Source organism: Poeciliopsis prolifica, unplaced genomic scaffold, assembly GCF_027474105.1.
Source record: "Poeciliopsis prolifica strain line A6 unplaced genomic scaffold, Auburn_PproV2 SCAFFOLD003, whole genome shotgun sequence".
Lineage (NCBI taxonomy): Eukaryota > Metazoa > Chordata > Actinopteri > Cyprinodontiformes > Poeciliidae > Poeciliopsis > Poeciliopsis prolifica.
The window spans coordinates 19480406-19496645 of record NW_026562378.1 but is presented as its reverse complement, the minus strand read 5'-3'; the positions used below and the strand labels follow the sequence as shown (position 1 = coordinate 19496645).

General features: G+C 36.6%; 1 protein-coding gene across 3 annotated transcripts in view; it reads right to left on the bottom strand.

Annotated features, from left to right (window-relative positions):
* The window catches only part of tox2 (TOX high mobility group box family member 2), a 117114-nt gene that overhangs the window by 61125 nt on the left and 39749 nt on the right, over positions 1–16240 (bottom strand). For all 3 annotated transcript variants that reach the window (XM_055027675.1, XM_055027674.1, XM_055027676.1), the window contains exon 2: positions 4919–5011. In XM_055027675.1, coding sequence (XP_054883650.1) covers positions 4919–4960 — 42 coding nt within the window. In that variant the 5' untranslated portion in view covers positions 4961–5011. The remainder of the gene's footprint in view (positions 1–4918; positions 5012–16240) is intronic.

The window sequence follows — 16240 nt, the reverse complement described above, 5'->3', positions numbered from 1 at the left end:
ACAGTTGTCTTCTTAAATTTCTTTCCAGTGGGCTGGTTAAAATATTCCAGTTTTAGCACAGATGCAGTGAACATCAGTCAATTCCCAGTAACATCAAAAACAATAGCTCTACAGAATGACGTGAGTCATGTTAGGATAAACAAACATGACATATTAAACAAGAAAATGAGTTGCTCTTAATACTCCTCCATATTAAATCAGGAAAACACTAATTAGAACAACCTGCGCCTGATCCTGACTGATTCACCCCTGTTCGCAGGCTCTTTTTGTGAGTGTGTTTGTGTCTGTCACATTCTTCTCCTGCTGCCGCCTTAATAGGCACTGTCTTAGATATCGTTACAGAATAGCGCTCATACAATATTAATATCACACCAAAATATGGAAGCTCAAGCCCCCTCTCCGACTCTGACTCCCTACATAATTGACTATGCAAGGCTCCAAATCAGCTTGGAAAAAGAGAAAAAGACATGTGGAGAGACAAAGCAGCATGGAGAGAGAGTGAGAGAGAGAGAGAGAGAGAGAGATGTGAAAAAAAAACTGTTCTGAAACGATGCTGTCATCTTTGTGTTCCAGCAGATTTTGAACCTTCACCCTTCTGTGCTACAGTTAAGGCTGGAGAACTAAACAACAGGAATAGCTAGAGAAGATGTTCAAACAATTTTGTTTCCTACAAAGAATTCACAATCAGGTAATGTAAAACCCTCCCTCCCCCATCAAGCATGCGTAATAATTAGTTTCATCGCCTTAGACCCCCATTGCATCATCTGGAGTTTAAACCAACTTCGTGTTCAGATTTCTCCATTTAAGACTCTTGTGTTTCTATGATTAAGAAAGATTCCAAACACTTGCACATATTATATATGGTGCTATGATACCTTCCTTACTCTGCAAAGTTGAATTACTTTTAAAGAGGAGATTGTTTTTATTGTATATAAATCAATGTGCTCTGTATTTACAAATTGCAACCACTTTCCACAATGTATTTATTTAATTACTATGACAATTCAAAGTATTTTCCATTACACGCTGTAATGGAAAATATGCAATATGTCTTTTACTTTTTTTTTTACTATAGAAAACCTAAGAACCTGAACACACCATCTCCACTGTGCAACATAGCAGAGGCAGCATCATACTGTGGGAATGCACTTCTACTGGAAAGTCAAAATGAGCTATTCAAAATTAATGAGATCCACAGAAGACTTAAGATTGCTGAAGTGGTTGAACTTCCAACAGGACAATGTCCCATTCATACAGCCACAGATACAACGGGGGGATTTATATCCACACAGATTTATTTGTTAAAATGACTCAGTAAAAGTCCATGTCTTAATATTTGACGTGGCCTAAAAAAAAATTCAAATCTACTCAAGCCACCCAAACTTCAATTACTTTGCAAAGAAGAATGTGCAAACATTTGTGTCATTATTTCAAAAAATGTTTGTCTGTTGTGCTTGGACTTACAGGTTTTTACATTATAATACCGGTATTTCATAGACTAAGAAAAAGTTTAAAGAGCTAAAATCACTAAATGTAGTAGATGTTAATGAATAAAACTATTATGACAAGTTTGTTAAACAGTTGACTGCTTATTAGCCAAACTGCTGGTAACTTGGTAACAGTAGTTTTAAAATTATTCTTTTGCAACTGTATATAAGTCCAAACAATGGATTTTATCTTTTTTATCAGCAAAATACAGGTTTAGAAGCCACTGAAGCAGGTAGGGTAGGCCTAAGGTTGCTCTCCTGGATCCGGCAGTCAGTCACCTTGACACTTGCTCTGGGATCTCATTTAAAGAAATTTAAACTGGAATAGTTTGACAGAAACTTCACTTTTAAAGTCTTGGAACACCACCATACTTGGTAACTGACCCATAGCTAGTAAACATTGTGTCTAAAGTATTGCACACTATTAGTTTGAAATGTTTCTATTCTGATGAAGAATTTAATCCAAAGCCACTCGTACAGCAGAACAACTCCCTTTCTGCACGGATCACAGCAGAGCTGTGGAGATCATGACCTCTACGCTGAACATTTTAGAAAGTAAACTATAGACACTTAGCGCTGTAATAGATGTTAAAAGAGAGGAAAGCAAAGGTTGCGGGGGCAGAGCCGGAGGTTGGGGGGTGGGGGATTGGGTTATATGGAGGTGGGCAGTGCACCTTGACAGGAAACACAGAGGTGAAAAGCAGGAGTTAGAGGTTAGTTTGACAGAGAGAGAAGAAGTGGTGTTGGTGGTGAGGGAGGTGAGGGGGAAGTTAGCTGCTGCGGAAGTGCCAAGCCCACTTTTAACAGAACTGAATGTAGTGAGTGGTGGAGATGAAGTGAGGGGAGGGGGCACAGAGATAGAAATCAGGGAAAATAAAAGGGGTGTGCGGGGAGTGGGGAGGGGGGGAAGAGAAAAGGAAGGGTGAGGAGGGGGTAGTAGGTGAAGGGGGGCAGGGACCTACTGCACCTTGACTCTTGCTCTTACCGCAGCACCTGATAAGTGCAATGGAAAAATGTCTGGTTTCCTCCTGCATGTTAAGTGGTTTATATTCTCCTCCTCTCCATACAGCCCTGTAGCTACAGTGTGCTACTGTACAGACTCTTACACACAGGTAATAACAGACAAAAGGAAATGACAGATAACCAAAGGGGGGTGTGAGGAGGAAAATAGCACACATTGTCTCCTTCTGCAAATCTGCACAAAAGATGTAATCTTTAAGTTCTGAACTGTAAAGACAGACGTGTTTGTTGCATTGCACAAATGTTTTTTTGTTTTTTGTTTTTCTTAACCAATAAGTTCATTTCACAAACAGCTCCCACATTCAGTTTTAGATGCAGTGTAATTTGCACAAGAGAGTATCAGACCAGGGTAGATTTATATCTTCACTGCCTCACGCATGCTCTGACAAGGAGCTCATTCCCATGATTTGTAAGTAGGTCTCTTCACTGAAAAGCATTAACAATATTCACTTTAGATAACATATGATTCCAGCCCCTGTGAGAGGGTGGCTTTCTTAGAAATGCTTTGTTAGCAATCTCTCTCTTTCTCTCGATAAATGATTTAGGACATGTGGCCAGAGACATCAATATAATCTTGGTTGTAATTAAAGGTACACACCAACAATATTATATTGCTTTATTTTAACTTTGCCTGTCTTCTCACTCTCTTTCTCTGGCTCCCTCTCTCTCCCTCTCACTCCCTCCCCCCTTGACTCACCCACTCTTCCTCTTGCTGAGCCCTGGAGCACCCAAGAGATAATTCAAAAAGCACTTGCATGGAGTGAAACATGAAAAAATGGAGGAAATTAAATTCTCTCTTTTTGCTCTATTGTTCTTTCATTTTCTCTCCTTTGTTACATAAATGCATAAAAGCAAGGCGAGCTAGATTCTAATTATGATTTTTTTACAACGCTAAAAGATTTTTTTTTACATATTTAAAAAAAATGAAAGAGAGGTTTCACAAACAAAATAGGCTGACTACTGCAGCACTTTGTCAAAGTCAAAGAGTTGCAAGTGCAGCAACTTCAATAAACTTAATCATTTTTTATAGTATCCTTGTGAACACTTATGTATTAGAGTAACTGAATATGAGACATTGATGTTCAAATAGTGCTGTTATAACACAAATACTTTGCAAAACACCAGAAATTATAAAAAAATAGCTATGCTTTATCTACATTCACCTGTCCTTAGAATTTGTGCCACAAACAGGTCTGGGGTAACAGAATTTTATTCAAAAGCTCTTCCATCCTTTTACACTGTGAATGATGGTAATTAAAAGCAAGTCATCATCTACCAAAAAATTTATTTTTTGAAATGTTACAACGCAAACTATCAAGTTCATTGGAATTAATTAAACACTGTAGTTATGAAGTGGTAACATGACACAGAGAAGACCATTCAGGAGCAATGTGAGGATCATAACAGGGATTACCCTGCTGCAAGATAAGGAATATCCAAGTATCCAAAGCATGAAGTAATCATTCCCATTAGACATTTTTAACCAACCACAAACTTTTTGGGACTGTAAGTGAGAAACCAACTCTAAGTAGTGCATAATTGTGTAATTGTTTTTTATGCAGAAAGAAATATGGCATGTATTTCATTTTCAGCTCTTCTCAGTCAATACTTTGTAAACCACATTTTGCTTAAATTACAGCTGTCATTTTAGGGTATGTCTCTTCCAGAATCTCCAGACTGATTTTTTTAACCAATTATTTTGTGCAAAAGAAAAAAGAAACAACACTGAACTGTACTAAGACTGGATAGGTCCCATCAGAAGACAGCAATGTTCAAGTTTTGATTGTGCCATTTATGGGCTTTGTTCTAAATCATTCAGTTGTAGCTCTGGTTTTATGTTTAGGGTAATTATCCTGTTAATTCCTACTCCTGTCACAAACATCTGTTTTTAGCCTTTACATTTTTACTACAGGATTTCCATGTATTTTGCTCACTCAGTCTTCTCATCAACTCTGATCAGCTCTCTTGTCTCTGGCAAAGAAAATCCTTCTTTGACAATGCTTGAAAATTGATGTTCACAGATGCTTTTTGTTTAGTCTGTGTGAGACGGCGCTATCCAGAAAAGAAGAATGGCCTAAAATGTATGTCTCTATATATGCCTGGAGGTCAGAGACACGTAAAGACTTGTCGCGATAATTGCAGCAAAAGGTGGTTCTACAAAGTATTGGCTCTGGGTAGCCAAAAACTTTATGAATATAAAATCTATCATTTTACCGCATCTAAGATCAAGATTTCCAAATAAAAAACTTTCAATACTTTTATTCACACTTTTTAAACCCAGCGCACTCTTTTAAATTGCTAGGACCATTGTGCTGCATTAGGTGACATTTATGTGAACATGAGACCAATGGGTGGTGAGGGCGCAGAGGTGTGGTGGAGGGGCGGGTTGGGGTGAGAAAGATGAATCATACCCCAGTAGAGGGCAGCCTCTTGCCATCAGGGTTTGGGCGCATGGGCAGGGAACTGTAGAGCCTCACGCCTCTGTCTGCAGCAGCGTATCTGTTCTGTAGAAGCAGAGAAAGAAAAAATTTAGTCAATTTTTCTGAATTTTTAAGCAGAATCCAAAAATCATTATTAAACTATTTTTATTGACAAAGTCAAACGTTTTTTTTTTTTTTGTTTTTGTTTTTTTAAATTAAACTAGGTATGATGAAATCTCACAGGTCAATCCTATTAGTTTGTTAATGAAGACTTGCTTCTTAGATTTTCACCAAGTCCAAAAGCCTCCATGTTGGCTATATGCTAAATCCACTCAGATCGTGGTGATCTACCATGCATAATAACCGCATACATTCAGCCCACGCTGTGGCACTAATTTCACTAAGCTGTTGTGTTTTTGGTAGCAGGGTCCACTATATTTTCTATATATTGCACAGCCCATAATTAGAGTGAAGGGGGTTTTAGTTCTTTTGGCTCCTCCCTGCACTTCCACATGTGGAGTTTCTGCTATAAAACTCAGCCTAAAGAATTGGGGCAAAAGGCCCTCACTTGTTGGAAAGCTAATGATTTTGAAAAAAAAAAAGAAAAAAAACAATGTTTCCTGCTAGGAAAAGATGTGGTTAGCTCAGCGGGATTGACGGCAAGGACCACAGCCACAGCATGAGCACCTCCCAGGAATCACTTCAAATCTCACCTCCTTTATCACGTTTCTTTGTCATTATCTCGCTCCTCACTTCCCTCTCAAATATGAGCACCTCACTGCACCTCTGAGACTCCTTGATATTCTGTTATTCTCACATTATCATTGCTCTTCACTCCTTTTCAACTGCTTTCACCTGATTTGCAGTACAGCAGTGTCCTTTTCTGTACGTTAATTGACAAAAATTAGATGTTTCTTTTCCTCTCAGGGGACAGTTTTAGCTTCTGTTTGCTGCTTGGTTAAAACAAACACTGAAAAGGTGTTTTCCGCTGCTGACCAAAACAAAATGCGAAATAATGTGCGTAAACAAAAAACAGGTAATTTAGGACAATGTTTTAATTTTTACTTTAAGTCATACATGCATCACTTCTGCTCTCCCCTTTCTAAAAGATTCACCTTCTCACCTCACAAAACACATCCAGTGTTTGGGCACAAACACCACAAGAAACTGAACACATTTGCATATGTCAAATAAATGAAACATGTTCACATATTTTTAACAGCAAACAGCTTTGAGCTGGCTATTTTGACCTAGCCTTTCACTTCTGATCAATCATGTGACACACGCTTAAGCACCTCTACTGTAAAAAAGAAAGTATGACAGGATAAAGCTTTTAAAGTAAAATGACAAAAACCCACAGAGATAGTGTCTAAAGTGTCTAATGTAAAATGATTACCACAAAGCCACACAGTAATGTAAGTAAAGGGAGGGGTAACATACCATGTATGAAAGAAGTTCATAACACAGAAAGTAAGATTCTAATTTATAATGCAAATTTAGTATTCTCTGCACATTAGTGAACTGACTTCAGTTTAAAAGAAGTTGCATACATTTTTTTCTAAATATTTTTAGATTTATGAAATAGTTAGGACCAAGCCTTTTTAAATTTTAATTTAATTTGAATTATTTATTTGTGAATTTATTTATTGTGTTTCACTAAAAATGTTTTTGTAATGGTTCCTTTGTTAAGTGACGACTATATGTTAGCTGAATTAAAAAAAAATAAATAAATACTTTATTGGCCCACTCCAGCATTGCTCTACATAGTTTATAACACAAAGAGCATGCATTGTGCCCTATTTTGATTTCTTGTGTTCATTATGAAATGCAAAACATATGAGTAAGCAGCATTGATATGAGTTGCATAATGATGACACAGCATTATTAAATACAACCCTGCAAGGTTTCTACAAGCAATTAAGTAAAGGTAGTAAAAGTGTTTTTTGAACTAATGGCTCTTTTCCCTGAATGTTTTATTAGTCTTATGTTGAAACTAAAAAAATTCAAAGTATCTGATGCATGTTTAGAGCTTTGAACAAGATATATTGTAGCTGATCTCTCAGGTTCTCTGCTTCTTTTTGGAACCTTGCTAGTTACCTGGTCAGAAATGGCTAAATGAAGGCCAAACAGAATAGCCACTTTAATCAACAGAGGCCACAGTGAGTGAATGTTTGATATTTTTCCAGTGTGCCAGCCTAATCTAGCCCTGTGGCATGCTGCATTACAGGGCTAATAACAGCTGTCTGTGGCCTGGAGGAGACACAAGCAGGCCTGGCTGTGCTAACTGGCCCTGACAGACTCATTAGGAGTCCTGGCAACCAGAACAGCAATGGCCAAACTCCCTTACATTTCCTCACTGGCTCACAACAGTTCACAAGTGCAAGAAGCACTGTTTGGAACACTTGTTTTCTGACGCTTTCTTTTGTTTTTGAGGCCTCACTTCACTGGCTCTCGCCCCGTGCCACCTCTCTTTCACTTTTTTGGCTGACTTTTTTCTTGCTTCTGTAATAATTCTGCCAAACCACAGCAAGTCGTTTGCCATCTTCACTCAACATCATGCGCCATCTAACCCCTCTTTCTTTTCTTAGGCTAGCACACTCCCAGCATGGCTCTCACCAAAGTAGAGCAGCTCTGAGAGTTCACTTGTTGCTCTAACTGTGAAAGTAAATTTACACATGAATAAATAACTGACTTGCTTTTCTGACAAGCATTAGTGATCTGTGACAGGAAGATGCAGCACCACACCAGGAAGGTGCGGGCATCCTCTGAACTTTGTGTTACATACTGTAACTGGGCCTGTATGAGACGAAGAGGGACTTCCCCAGGCAGAAGGTGAAAGCAAACAATCGTCCTCCGACCCGGCGGAGGCCCAGTCAATCAGACAATAAACACAAGGAACCAATCAGAGTTGTTTGAACACAGAGGCTGTTAACAATGGAGGGAGGGATACACATTGCTGCCAGACCCCAGCCATGTGACAATATTTTATGGTTTAACAAAAGTTTACATGACAGCAATTATTCTGATGCACCACAGAATAATTCATCAAAATGAAAGAATGAAAGATTTAAATTTTGTGGAAAAAAATATAATCTTTCATTTGTTTATGCAAAAAAATGAAAGATTGCAAATAAATTATTTATCCAAGAGTTTATTTTGTTTGGCCATATTTCAAACATACTGTTTTCATTACTCTATCAATATAAAGTAGTAAATAATGGCTTTGTTTGCCTTAGGTTTTTCAGCTACTTATTTATTTTTTACTTTTACTGTAAAACTGTCTTCATATTAAGTTTCCAAGCAACATATGTTTACTTGTTAGATGCAGACATGTACAGAGAAATCAGCTGATAACTACAATCATTTTATTTCAGCTTATCAGAAAGTGAACATTTTCTTTCGTCCATCAGAGAACTCAACAAACCAAAAAGCTACAGTTGCAGGAAACACTCCGCTATTTAGTGTGAAATCTTTACTGAGTAAGGATGACTCAAAGTTAGCAAATGTAATTCTCCGTGAAGTGTTTAAGAATGATGCCAGAGAAAACACACAGAAATTGATTAAACTATTTTAAAGGAAGACATAGTTTATAGAACACTACCAAGGTTCATAGGTAATTGTTCTTAATAGAAAATTGGAATTGTCTCAAATTGGTATCATCAGCTTTTGTAAATCTTCAGCATTACAAAAACTGAAGACTGAAAATTATACCCAAGGTTTTGATCAGTCCATCTTCATATAAGAGTTAGATAAATGTTTTTATTCCATCACCTTTCCACAAAAACTATTTTATACGGCCACCCAAAAAGAAAAGCTCTTTTCTCTAACAAACCATAATTACTCTAACAGCAAAATTTCCTTGAATCAACTACTTGCTAAAAGCACATAGGGTTGTGCCATACATTTTCTCAATAAAAATCAAGATGGGCTCTGCCTTTTTATATGCTGGGCTGTAAAGCCAAAAGGCGCAGCTGTGGGGTTATAGTTACCTGCTGTAATGCTAGCTGTTGCATGTTATATTATTTACACAGATCTGCTCTTAATGGAACACATGTGCGACTGAGGCCAACATTCTTCCCAGATTAGCTGAAAGGCTGCACTCATCACACGCTGGCAATGAGAGGAATGCAGGTTCCAGACAGAGTTATAGGAAAACACTATGACTACCATATAGCACTCATCACTAGCATATGATGTTCTCAATGTATCGACACACAGTGAATGCACACCTAATATGTATGTACCGTAGACATTCTAAGGATGGTATTTCTACCTGAACTGTACAATGCCTGCATAGTAACATAGAAATAAAAGTTATTTTACTTGTTACTGTTTGTAAACATCCTCTTGCTAAGAGATCTGCAGATAGTAAGTAATGAGCTCAGCATCACAAACATGCATCAGTCGATATTCTAGCTGTGGTGGTCAGACAGTCAATAACAGACTGTGAATCACTTTTTCAGTGGTCTATACAAACTTATAGTTGCTTTAATCAAAGGGATGCAGATGCATACTGCTCCATTGGTTTACATATTGCATTCTGATGAATCACTTCTCCTTACATATTTAGTAATAAGTGTGATATAGTTTAATCTGGCGCGAAGTGATGCATGATGTTCAAATATACTTTGCATCTGGGCTATTTACATCTGACTGAAGAATTATATTGCAGAAAAGATGTATAGACATCAGGATTCAGAAGGTTGTATTTACACCTAAATCCTAGAAGAACGTCCTTTGATATTTGTAAGGCTTCTGTGTTTCATGTAACCAACTCTTCCTTATACAGTGTTAAAGGGGATTTACACACACTGTTTGATGTTAATTTTCCTACACTATTTCTGCTAATCTCTGTGGATTAGAGCCTCTAGAATGTGAAGTGCAAAAATGCTGCTTGTTTCAAAGGGAAATTCTGAATTATGCCAAAAAATGAAATATTGAAAAATTATGACTCAAGCTTCTAACATAGAAATATAAAAATGCTCGGATTTTTAAGCAACGTGTATAAGATCACAACAGCTACTTTTTGGACATGTATGTAAATTGTAAATGTATTGAAAATGATGAAGTATATTGTCTGTCATTCAGACTCAATGAAGTGCTTTACTTCAAAGAACTGCTGCGCTGTGGAAAAGAGATCTCTTTATGCGTGAAAGAGATGTCAACTGTGGCCAAAGCAGCTCGAGCGTAACCAGAACATGAAGCCAGGGGCCACCTGCCTCGGGCCAATACTGACACGTAAGCTACTGGTCATACTGCTAGAAATATCCAACAAACATTAGTATTATACATTCTATTTATAGCAAGATCTAGCAACTTTAATCCACCTGCAAATAAGTCAGTACACATACACATGCATGCCTTTTGTGAAAGTAATTATATAATAACCATTTCATCTTAAATTGAATTGTATTCAACTTTGCTCTGCTGTTATATAAACCTTTCTCTTGTCTTCTTTTGTTTGGTTGTATTTTCGGATCCTCTGCGCTAACTCCACCCTTCCTCTTGTTGATGTATCTTGTGTTTATTTTTCTCCAATAGTTTCTCTTCCATTAGTCAACACAGATCCCAGTTTATGGGGGACAGGAGGCAAAGCTGCAGAATGTCCACACTTCAATCAACCATCAAAACATTGATATTTTAGTAATAGTAGTTTATCTGATGACAAAAAAAGAGTGATTTTATCTAAAAGGAGTCTGTTGAGTATACTGAACATAAAGTACTGTATCTTTTTATATTTGCTGTCCTTACTTTTTGACTGAGTGGTTTTTCTCAAACTTTTATAATACATAAGAATTTTTCTTACACTTTTTTCTGACTTGGATTCATGTCTCCAGTCACGCTGCTTGGTGACAGATTTGGTATCTCCTGAACAACAATGCAAAGCTTGACTGCATGTGGTGGAAAGCAGGTGTGATAGAAAATTCAACAGTGCTTTTTAAAATGTACCAAAACATTATGCGGTCCACAGATAGTGGGATATATTTTACATCTCCACAGAGAAGTGCTGAATAAATGCCAGGAATTTATTCAACTTTTTTTTTTATTATTTAAAATCAGAAAGAAAGTAAATTGGTTTCATCTACATGAGTAAAGCTGAACACAAGAGAAAAACTCTAAAGACCTTTCTCTAGAGTCCAGCCTTTGGCAAGGATAATATGAATTAAAATAACTCCTGATGGTAAAAATGTGTTTTCTCTCTGTTCAGTCACCTTCTCTCTTTTGCAGACACACACCTGCCCTTTGCATTACGTTTGACGCAAAACCAGGAAAGATGGAGTGCATTAATAAGGTACAGTCAGTGCCCTTGTTTTGCCCGACACACAGAAGGAGAAGAAACTTTTCGTTTTCTTTTATCTTTTTAAACCCCTCATCTTTACAAGCTTGTTTTCTGAAGACCAAACAAATATGGCAGAACAATACAACTTGTACCAACAGCTGACAAGCAGAGGCTCCTCTTGTATTCTGGCAAGATGTAGTCTCTTACAAGCTGAAAGTAGATGGTTGAGAAAAGCCTTAACTAAGAGAAAAAAACAGAAGACTTTGTGTTTCTTTTTTTATTTCATTAGCCATACATGAAAGGCCAAGGACACAAAAATAAGCTAGATTTTTCCCCCCCTAAATTAATCAGTGTCATTGAGGAGAGTGAAACTAACGGATGTTAAGTTTTTGTGCAAGGGGAAATCTGTGGGCGTTAGTGTAATAATAATAAAAATAATACAAAATTATTATAACATTACTATTATTGATCCGAGAAAAGAAGCTGAATTAATTGCAGGATAAGAGAAAATACATCTCAGAATAAATTTATCTTGGATAACAATGATGATTTGATGGAAGTAGTGCAAGCCTTTATCAAAAGGCAGAGGTTAAATAGTCTTGGATTTATCATTAATGAAGTCATTGTTAAATATTTCAGTTTGCTTTTCATTCTTGCAATTCCTTTGATTGGCTATCCAAGACCTCAACATTTTATGTCATATTGCAAACATGGCTGAAATAATAATTATAACTCCTAAATCTTAATATTTTTCTCAAAATCATGACAAATTGTATTGGTGCATTTTTTATTTATTATTATCATGAAACGCCATGATTATGTTTTCACATTTATTCTTACAAACATGCAAATGAGAGTAACCTGGGGAACCAATGTGTTGCTTTAAACAGAATTATCTTTGACATTTTAAGTCCAAAAAAAAAGGGTCTTCCTTAATAAAGACAAATTTTATGAAACAGTTGTTTCTCTGATTGCAAATGCATCTTATTTTAATAAACATAAACAGCAGGTTCCAGATATAATCAGTATCTTTACAGCAAACAAAGCAAGTCCCCTTCGGAGGCAAAACTAAAGATTCAACTACATATTGAGAAAGATGGAGAAATACAGTCCTAAAAAACCATTAAAGAAAGGGAGTGGAACGGAGGAGAAGGAGGCCAGAAAAGAGGAAAAGATAGAGAGATAAAGAGAAAGAGTTGAGAGTTGATCTGCTGACTACAGGCAGTTGATTTGGTTTCAGAGAGCATTGTTACAGTGCTTTGAATTAATGCCTCCCAAAGAGTCCAATTGTGATTCTTGGGTTGTGCTGACAGAATATTTGACAGCCGAGGGTGAGCTGCTGATCTCAGCCGAATCCTCTGTTCTCACTGTGTGCATGTGTGCCTCTTCATAGCTTACACATCCATCCACCTGCACATGTCCAGATGCATATGTATGACAGAAAACCAATCAACAAGAAAATTAAATGGTAATGTAAAAAATTATCAGCTAAGGTTTAACTCACACAGAGATGCAAATTATCTGAGTATGTAAGGAAGGATTTTCACACCATGTTCACTAAATCATGATGGAAAAGTTTGACCAGCAGTTTTTCCTGTTTTGTCTGTTTTCCTCTCCCTGTAGGAAACAAGTTACCCCTGTGGGATGCTAAATAAACAACAAAAAACAAATAAACAAGCCCAATGCTTCGTTACAGTGAATGGAGGAAAAGAGACACTATCAAAAATAAAACTGCACAATGCAATGGACTGTAAAGCTTTATAACATGTATTATACATGCCTACAGTAATATTTAAAATAGTAATTCCAACATTGGCCATTGATGGCACTGTTGTGCCTCTGTATCTACATCCATTTTTTTAATCCCACAGTGTTGTTATTCAAGTGATCATGCATGATTCTAAAAAGCACTTAGTGAATGTTTGTCCAGTGCTTTCGTACCCTATAACCTGTTACATGCAGACAAATATGATGAATAGTTCTGAGCATATTATTTCCTTTAGAAGGATTTTATGAACAGACAGATGTAGGAAAATGTAATGGTGTGAATAACTGCCCTTAAGTTTTGTCATTATTGTAAAAAATAATTAGACTTAATTTGGCACCTGGAAGATTTGGACATGCGTTCTTTGAAACTGATGATAGTAATTATTATTCTGAAAGTCAGGCAACGACATCAGCTATGTAATGCTTGAATAACAGAAGAAATCTTAGCAGTCTTGCAATCGCTTATTAAAATATTTATGAAATACTGCAACCAAACATAAGGAAATACAAATTTGGTTTGCTGATATTTTACTGTCATAAAATCTAAAAGAATTATAAAATTATCAGATCAGGAGGCCACACTCATTAACACTTTACCTGTTTTTGTTCTTTAGCCTTGTGAAACTGCAGTAGTAGTCAATCTATGATCAATACACATAGATGATGTAGAGGTAAGTTTGTGTTGCTATGCTCATCTAATATGAAGTAAGAAAAGTGTCTCATTTGTAAATTGCACCAATCAGAAAACTACATTTGATTGTTTGTGGGTTTGTGCTAATTTATGATGGTCATTGGCCATAAAAAAATATTTTGCTACTGGTCTTCATTATCATTCCACTTTTGAAATCTCAGCCACAGAGCTAAATGGCCCCTGGGTGTTATTTATGATTTGAGATTAGATAAGAAATCACCCTGGAAAGTAAATCTTACCCTGAAAGGTCTTAAAGTTTCATATTTGTCTATATCACCACTCAAAACTACATGATGAAACACATCACTCGTAATGTGTCCATAATAAATAACTATTTAGTTTATTTTTGGAGCCAGATATGTTCCCCTTTTTTGTGTGTGTTTTTATTGATATACTGCTAGTTTAAAATGACTGCAGTCAGGATGTGGTATGTACGCTATGCAGTGGCATTTGGTACATAATGGTGATCTGGGTGATCCCCTTTGTGCAATTCCCCCAAGCCATTTGCACCCAGAATGGCCAACTCCCAGGTCTCTATTCAAACATGAATAACACATTATTGTAGAAAATAATTTTAAATAAATTTTTTTAGATGATTATAAAACATTTAGAAGTCAAAGTGATTTATCTAACTTGATGTTCTTTTTTGACTTATACAGAAAGACTAGCTTCAACTGCAGTTTGAAGCTTAACTAGATCTAGAAACCATCAGATATGCTGTTCAACTTTGTCCATTTTCCACTGAATGCCTGTACGTTGTCTCTGACTATCCTGGCCCTCTCAATAACTGCAAATGCTCCGAAAAAAGGAAACAGTAGTTACGAGAACTAATCATTATTTGTTTTATTTTATTCAAACTTAGTTTAAATTGGTAGCGGTACACTGGCAAGACTTAACAGGTACTCATGGCATTGCTCATGAGAGTGAAAACATAGGTCCGGCTTGAATACTAATGAAACAAAAACACTTATGTGCCTTTTGTCTGGCTTTGTAATGATTACTTTAAAATACAGGTTAATTATAAATGTACATAATTAGAAAAAAAATGCATTTGCAGTTAAATCTAACAAGACATTGAAGGAAAAAAAGAAATACATAAAGTATCTTTGGAAAACTGGTCTTACATTCCGCTTATCAGCTTTCTTTCAGACTTGGAACTTAAAGACATGAAGACTGATACAGTTAAAGTGGTCAGTCTACGCTCTGTGGAAGTACAAGAGAAAAATATTTAAGACAGAATTAAACACAAGCCTCAGACTGCTTCAATCAGCCTTGAGAGAAACCAATCAGTGTTGTTATGATAATCATCTTGATGATTTTCAGTCAAATTGATTTTTTTAAGCATCTTTAATGTATCTTATGGCTGTTTTCTGCATTTATAAATACTGTATTTTAGACTGCAATCCTTAAATCACTCCTAGTTTAGATTTAGCTGATTAGTAGCCATCAGTGGGCGTTTTGTCTCAAAGATGTCAAGAGGGAACTTGATGCTTCAATCAAACTCAGAACTCGAGACTTTCACCACATGGAAAGTCCAAGTATAGGCCTATATCAGGTAACAGAAAATGACCCAGGTTTTGATTTTAGGTGTGTCACACTTATGACAAAGTATGAGAAACCTATGGTGACATCAGTGCCAGATGACTCATAGTTATAGTTTATATTAAGCTCACTCTTTTCTCCCCTATGAAGCATTTCTTCTGTTAATTTTAGAACTTTGCTCACCACAATATCTGGTGAACTGTGATGCTGAACAAATCATATTCATCTTTAATATAGGTTCACAGGATCCCATGGAGAAATATAAGACATTTTTATAAGCCTTGCTTTAATCTTGAGAAATCTTTTATATTCCTATTGCTGAAAAAAATAAAAATAAATCCAGACAATACCTGAAATAAACTGGATAAGCAAAAACAGAAAGAAAAGAAGCAGATATGAGACTCAAAACCAGCTGAAGAGTAAAATTGTGATGCAGGTGTTGATTTTGTGGATGAGTACTTCTCATCCAGCTGCTTCTCGCACGGCCTCTTTTTCTTCTTCTTCGTTTACCTCTGCTTATCCATTCACAGCCCCTCTCCACCTTACTGTCTCTCTTCTTCTGCCTTTACATATTTCTTTCAATCTTGAGAGCGGTGGCTCACCCTAATTAGAAATTCCCCCTCCGACCAACTGAAATTGAATTGCCCATCATTTGCATAATGATAGCTTACTGGGCTGATGGCCGATTTACCATGAGATGAAATGTAGCAATCACTTAAGAGAGTGACCATGGGGGAGTGCGGGTAAAAGGGGCACATAGGAGAAAAGGAGAAGAGTGAGAAAGTAGGGATGAAATGAGATCACCAAGAAAGAGAAAGGAAAGGAAAAGCAAAGAGGAAGAATGGTAGAAATTTGACAGGTATTTAGGTTATTGTCTCCCACAGCAGTAATGCTGGAGGGAGTCAGTGTCCTCAATTTGAAAGCAAAGTGACACAACAAGGACATATAAGGACACTTTCTGTCATGATGTTTGCCTTTAAAATCCAAATTCTAACTCTAAATGATCATATTCCACACAGAAATATAATTCTTA